The sequence below is a fragment of the Chiloscyllium plagiosum genome, chromosome 30 (genome assembly GCF_004010195.1).
Source record: "Chiloscyllium plagiosum isolate BGI_BamShark_2017 chromosome 30, ASM401019v2, whole genome shotgun sequence".
In the NCBI taxonomy this organism is placed as follows: domain Eukaryota; kingdom Metazoa; phylum Chordata; class Chondrichthyes; order Orectolobiformes; family Hemiscylliidae; genus Chiloscyllium; species Chiloscyllium plagiosum.
Genome location: NC_057739.1, coordinates 4,271,229 through 4,278,846, shown reverse-complemented (window position 1 = coordinate 4,278,846; position 7,618 = coordinate 4,271,229). Strand labels below are relative to the sequence as shown.

Here is a 7,618-nt window from a genome sequence, read left to right as displayed (position 1 = left end):
CTTCATCCCCTCCCCCACTCACCTATTGTACTCTATGCTACTTTCTCCCCCCCCCCACCCTCCTCTAGCTTATCTCTCCACGCTTCAGGCTCTCTGCCTCTATTCCTGATGAAGGGCTTTTACCCGAAACGTTGATTTTGCTGCTCCTCAGATGCTGCCTGAACTGCTGTGGTCTTCCAGCACCACTAATCCAAAAAAAAAGCCGTTGTTATCTCCTCTCTCCCAGGGAATAGCTTTTTATGTTGCTTCTTCCCAGAGATGGTTAATTCACATATTGGTTTTAATTCTCTTAAAACAGGTTTTCTTGTCACTTTCATCTCAATGAACAGTTTATTCCAGTCAGAGTTATTGTTAATTCTTTCAATCCATGAAGTTAGTAAAGTTCTGAACTTTACATTGTCACACCGGCGTGACAGAATCCAGCCTGACACTGAAGGACTGTAGGTCCCCAGTCAGGAGATTGATGCTTTTTGTTCATGCTTTGGGTGGGTAGTCAGTGAAAATGCAGAGCAGAGGTACCTTTGTCTCACTCCTCACATTATCGGCCAGTGCTGTCATCCATTTCATCAGTTAGGAATGGATAGGGAAACCCTCTCAGGTTACCCTTGACTCTCTGCTACTGGCTCTCATGAAAAAGCAACATCAGGGGTTTGCAAGAGGCTGTGAATTCACTTCCTTACTTTCAGAATAATCTATAATATAATAGGAGGGGAGGACGTGATGAATGAATAGAGCACTGAGATTATCATGGGGTCATGAGGTCTTTGATTTATACTCAGCTGCACTAAGACAGATGGTCATGCAGCACCAGCAATCTGTACCAGTCTGCTAGAATCCAATTATACCAAAACATTGGCTTTAACTGCCCCTTGCCAGTGCAGGCCAGGTTGAATGGTGACTTCAGCCACCCCAGAAAGGCCATGAAGTCGAAGGGGAATGGGGAGCACTCCCGCAGTCAGCTTTTGTGCACCATGACATGGACTTAGGACCCACACAGGGATAGTTGACATCGCCAGGTATATGTGTCACTCCCACTCCCACCCCAGTGTCTGAAGGTTCCCAGCCCAGAGCAGAGCTCTAAACTTTGAAGATTCAAGCATTAAATCCCTTTATTTTCACTATAACTGGAGACAAATTTTCACTGGTCCTGTTTGGTTTTGGCCTTTGACTCATGAACTTTGGCAGGACTTATTATATCAGGGTGCCTCCCATTAAGACTGGCCTTGAACCTTTCGAACTGCAATCTCCACAAAGTACAACAATCCAGCATGAATCCAATAACAGCCTTGGTGAGAACCAAGTTATAGTGGTGACTGATGTAGGTCGCCAAGGCCACAGGATTAATTCCCACTCAGCACTGAATCATGGCTGCAGCTATAATGGGAAAGTCACAGTTAGCTGTGGTATGCCCTAAAGATAGTGGAAATAAATAGAATCGAATCTGCAGTACAAACTCATCAGAATGGGCCTAGGGTTAAACAATGAGGACGGATTGCATAGGTTTATATTCCTTTGAGATTCAGAGCCCATCCAGAACATGGAACACTACAGCGCAGTACAGGCCCTTCAGCCCTCGATGTTGCGCCGACCTGTGAACTATTCTCAGCTCGTCCCCCTACACTATCCCAAAATCATCCATGTGCTTATCTAAGGATTGTTTAAATCTCGCTAATGTGTCTGAGTCGACTACATTAGCAGGTAGGGCATTGAAGTGTTTAGAAAGCCGAAAAAGCCTTGACAGGGTAGATAGAGACAACTTATGCCCCCTGGTCAGGGAGTTCAGAATAAGGGGAATAAGCTTAGAAATAAAGCTGGGTTTTTTGGAGTAATATCTGAAAGACATCTTCACATCAATGGTGATGGAAATCTGGAACTGTGCCCCATCCCCAAATAGGTTCTGGTTGTAGTATTGAATGCAAGCCCGAGATTTTCATGAGGGTTAAGTGAGGTCTAGGTAAATAAGGTAGGTCAATGGAGGTATGAGTGGTAATCAGCTTTGGTTTACTTTGGTTGGTCAGGTTTGAGGTGTTGATTGGCCTATTCTTGTTACAAAGCCATCAGATCATGTTCATGACCTTCATTGCAATCGAGTCATCACTGGTGAATGAGCACACGGAAAATAGCCAGGATTGCAGTGCCCACTAATGACCAGACATCCTCATTCCTTTGTCCGTTAAAGTGCAGCTGGTATGTCAGGCTTCAGGTCATATTCCCAATGGTATAATTCACAAAGTGTGCCCGGAAATGAGCAGTGGTGTAACAGACCAGAGATGAGAGAATAGGATCAGCGGTAAGCCATGCATCGCTTGAGTTGATTTCTCATCTTGGCAAATCTGTATCTACCTTCCTTAGTTGCATCACCCTTAATACTCTTGCCTAACAAAAACTAAATGTCTATTAACCTCAGTTTTGGAATTTTCAAAGATCACTCAGACTCCACATCTTTTTGGGGAACAGAGTTCCAGATTTCTACCTTCGGAGTGAAGAAATGCTTCCTGACATCACCCCTGAGCAGGCTAGCTCCAAGTTTAGGATGTTGTGACCTCCCAGAAAATGGGTTCTCTCCACATAGCCTACAAGATTCTTCAGTATGTTGGCTTACTCTTTAATCTTCTACACTCAAGGTTAGGTCAAACCTAGGCTGTGCAAGCTGACCACATAGATTGAGTCCTGCTCTTGTTCTGTGAATCTGCACATACTGCATCCTCTCCAAGACCAATATCTCCTTCCTGATGAGCAATGCCCAGTGGAGAATGAAGTTCCCAGCTGGGGTCTCAAAACACTCCAGACGGGTTCAACCATGTACAGCCACTCATGCTGCTGATGTGATTTTATTATTGTCCCTTCATTGACATGAGCAGTATTTGCTGATTGTCATGAAATGAAGCTGACCAGGCCCAAACACAGCACTAAAGCAGTTCCCAGCTGAAAGACAGCGGGGAACATTTGGTTTATGTCCAGTTATCAAGTTTAACAATGGTATTTGATCTATTCCACAGGTCACTGCTGCTAGGGAGTCTCAACCTCTTCTTAGCTCTACGTCCACAGCCATTACAGAGTCTGTCCAAACCAGACCCTCAGCAACACTCCTCAGAGAGTTTGAGAGAACAGCAATCCAGAGAGGTTCATCAGGAAGCAGTGGCACAGAGAGAGAAACAATCCAGAGAGGGCCAACTGGAAACAGTGACACCGAAACAGAAACAATCCAGAGAGAGTCAACAGGAAACAGTGACACTGAAACAGAAACAATCCAGAGAGAGTCAACAGGAAACAGTGACACCGAAACAGAAACAATCCAGAGAGAGTCAACAGGAAACAGTGACACTGAAACAGAAACAATCCAGAGAGGTTCATCAGGAAGCAGTGACACAGAGAGAGAAACAATCCAGAGAGAGTCAACAGGAAACAGTGACACTGAAACAGAAACAATCCAGAGAGAGTCAACAGGAAACAGTGACACAGAGAGAGAAACAATCCAGAGAGAGTCATCAGGAAGGTTCAGTACATACCGGGAGAGATAAGAAAACCAGACAGGCCTCTCAGCAAAGTTTACTAACTACCAGAAGAGACAAGAAAACCAAATGTATCTCTCAGGAAAGTTCAACAGATACCAGGAGAGACAAGAAAACTAAACAGATCTCTCAGGAAAATTTAATACATACCAGCAGAGATAAGAAAACCAGACAGGGCTCCCTGGAAAGTTCAATAGATACCAGGAGGGACAAGAAAACCAGAGAAGACTCTCAGGAAAGTTCAATAGATACTGGGAGAGACAAGAAAATCAGAGAAGACTCTCAGGAAAGTTCAATAGATACTGGGAGAGACAAGAAAACCAGAGAAGACTCTCAGGAAAGTTCAATAGATACTGGGAGAGACAAGAAAACCAGAGACAGCTCTCAGAAGGCCACATCAGCAAAAAGCAAGAAAAACAGACAGAGGCATCCTGAAACTACAGCAACAAGAAATAAGAGAACCAAACATGGTTTGCAGGAAGCCTTAGACCTGAGTAATAAACAATCTGATCAGGAAACTCAGCAAACTGCAAAGGGCGCCACATATCCACATGAAAAGTCAAAAGTCTATCTAAACACTCTGAAGCCATTGTTGGTGCTGAGACACCAGGTAAAGACCAACTTGCTGAGGATATAAATACGAGGCAGGATCCATTTTCTAATTACAGCTGGATCTGTAGCCATAAACATAGAATAATAATCACAGGACTCAAAATTATTATCACTACAAACTGACAAGAAGAGAAAAAGGGAACTGAGTTTTACATTGTCTCCACAACTCCTTTCTTATCCAATATAGAACCATAGTCATACCACACAGAAACAGACCCTTGGGTCCAACTTATCCACACTGACAAAACATCCCAAACTGACCTAGTTCCATTTGCCAGCACCTGGCCCATATCCCTCTAAACTCTTCCTATTCATTTACCCATCCAAATGCTTTTTGAATGTTGTAATTGTACCAGCCTCCACCTTTTCCTCTGGCAGCTCATTCCATACACGCACCACCCTCTGAGTGAAAAAGTTATCCCTAAAGTCCTTTTTAAATCTTTCCCCTCTCACCTTAAACCTATGCCATCAGGTTTTGGACTCACTCCACCCTGGGAAAAAGTCCTTGACTATTCACCCTATCCATGCTCCTCATGCTTTTATACATTTCTATGTATGAAGCCCATCAAGAAATGAATCACTGCTGGATCTCATAATATAGGGAGATGGCCACAACACATAGAGGAGTGTAGTTTAGCAATGAGACAATAGCAATCCCATCATAATAATCTGGGTTTTGATGTCAGTGGTGATGGAAATTTGCTTATTGATGATCTCAAAGGAAGCTGCTTATAAAAGTCGAGTGATTCCGATGACATGCACTGACAATTCCCCATATTCATTTGAATCAGCCACCATGTGAAGGGAGTCTCCAGGCATCCATCAATAGTGATGCTGTCAAATAGGGTAAGGAGCCAATCGAGTTGAGGCATTCTCATGCACAGCAAACCAGGAAGTAAAGTCTACATATGAGCCTTTACCTTGAACTAAATTTTATTATGCTGCTTCAGAATGTTATTGGATTCAAAACATTAAGTCTCTCTCTCTGCACAGATGCTTCCAGATTTGCTGAGTTCATGCAGCATTTTCTTTTTTAAGATTTTCAGCATCTGGCTTTTATTTGTAAAAACATGGATTTTTTCATTATAATTGAGAAATTTGATGTTCCACAAACATAAGATTAGTTTCATTGGTCAATGAAGCTGCTCAGTACTAATTATGAACCTACTCAGTTACATCTCTTTACCAAAGTGTAACTTTTTCAAAGGTATTTTATAGCATGACAAATAATGTAAAAAGACAAAAGTCTTCTCATTCCAGGTATTGTTAACTGATAGCAGTTCGTGGTTTCAGTATAGAATCATTAACAGCATCTTCTGGATTTCCTATTAAGCTCTGTCAGTCTCAGAAGTGTAGTAATCATGAACATTGACTGTTTAACTCTCATTACTGACACAATATCCAAGTTAATAATGTTTAAGATAATGATTGAGAATAGATACAAATAAAACAAATAAAAGTAAAAATTAGAATAAGTCACACTTTTCAAGAGGATCAAATTGGAACAAGAGAAGATGGGGCAAGAGCTATTGAACAGCGGCAGGAAATGTGATCAACAGTTTGGGATAAATATGTTCTATGGGCATAGATAAGATGAATAGCAAAGGTCCTTTCACAAGAATAGGGGAGTTCAAAACTAGAGGGCATATCTTAAAGGTGAGAAGGGAAAGATTTAAAAGAGACCTGAGGGCCAAGTTTTTCACACAGAGGGTGGTTTGTATGTGGAATGAAATGCCAGAGGCAGTGGTAGATGGAGGTACAGTTGCAACATTTAAAAGACATTTGGGCAGGTACGTGAATAGGAAAGGTTTATAAGGATATGGGCCAAATGCAGGCAAGTGGGACTAGTTTAATTTGGGAACCTTGGTCAGCGTCTACAAGTTGGACTGAAGGTCTATCATTGTGCTGTCTGACCCTATGACTCTGTGGTCCATAAGACAAAAATAAAACAGTTCATTATGATATTTCATGGATGGATACATCCATGGATGAATAAACAGAAAGGGACATAACTATCAAAAGGAAAAATATACATTAATGATATTCAGTGAAGATGACAAAAAATTAGGAATTAAACTTAAAAAGTAGAAAAATCAAGAGGAACTTTGAAATTAAATTATCTAAGATTATGAAAAGAAATAATATTTTACAGACACATAATTAACGCAAGGAAATAAGATAGGAATTGAATGGGCTCCATTAAAGATTGCAAACAATAAACTCACAGTTAATGACAGCAAAATGTCAGAAAAACAAATAATTACTTTGCCTGCTTATTTATCAAGAACACGGTGAGCATGCCATTTTTTTTAAAAAAGTGATAACAAAATTCAAGGCAGTAGATGGTAGGGCTGGGTGGAGTGAGAATTTTTAGGGGAGAGGATTGCTAACCTAGTCGAAGTTGAATAAATCATCTTGTGTCAATGGAAGATAGCCAATTTCTTTTAGTCGCTCACAGGACATGGACATTGCTGAATGGCCAGCATTTATTGCCCATCCTAGTTGACCTTGAGAAGGTAGTGGGGAGCTGCCTTCTTGAACTCTTGCCAGGATGAGATAACAAAGATACCAACATATTGAAAAGGGAATTATGTCAGAGATTAGTGAACAGTTAATTTTATTCCTATATTTAAAACAGGAGATAGAACACGTTAAGGAACAAGTAATTTGCCAGTTTGTTTCATGTTGATGGTAAGAAAAATAATGAGTCTTCACTTAAAAAATGTAAAAGGTTAACATCAAATAAACAAAATGATAATAAACGGTTCTCAACACAAATTGAAAAGGAGGATCATACTTGATTGACCTTTTTGAATTCTTTGAAGAAGTCACTGAAAGAGTAGACAAAGGGGAGTTCTTTTGGATTTTGAATTTGTGAGACTCATAACTAAGGTTAGAAAACAAAGGACCAGGCATTCCAGTCAAATCCAGGGACACAGCTATTTGAAGGAAAGTCCACATTTGATATGTGGGAGGCTTTCAAAGATAATTTGAAGATAGTGGAGGATAGGCATGTCCCTTTGAAAACAAGAGATAGGAAAGGCAAGATTCGTGAACCGTGGATGACAGGAGAGATCGTGCAACTAAATGAGGAATCAAGCAGGCTAAAAGGGGTCATGAAATAATTTTAGCGAGCAGAATTAAGGAGACCCCAAGGCCTTTTATTCATATGTAAGAAGCAAAAGGGTAACCAGAGAAAGGGTTTGTCCACTAAAGGGTAAGAAAGGAAGGCTGTGTGTCAAACCTGAGAAAATGGGTGAGATTTTCAATGATTTCTTTGCATCAGTGTTCACTGAGGAACGGGAGGTGATGAATATTGAAATTAGAGATAGAAGTTTGTTTACTCTGGATCACATTGACATAAGGAGGGAATATGTTGGGTAGACTAAAGGATATTAAGGTAGACAAATCCCCAGGGCCGGATGGGATCTATCCCAGATTGTTGAGGGAGGCAAGAGAGGAAATAGTTGCGGCCCTGACAGATATCTTTGTAG

General features: G+C 41.1%; 1 protein-coding gene across 1 annotated transcript in view; it reads left to right on the top strand.

Moving 5' to 3' along the window:
* LOC122564598 (nuclear speckle splicing regulatory protein 1-like) overlaps positions 1-4,456 on the top strand; it is a 40,010-nt gene extending 35,554 nt beyond the window's left edge. The window contains exon 5 of the mRNA XM_043719687.1: positions 3,000-4,456. Coding sequence (XP_043575622.1) covers positions 3,000-4,149 — 1,150 coding nt within the window. The 3' untranslated portion in view covers positions 4,150-4,456. The remainder of the gene's footprint in view (positions 1-2,999) is intronic.
* Positions 4,457-7,618: the final 3,162 nt, after the last annotated feature.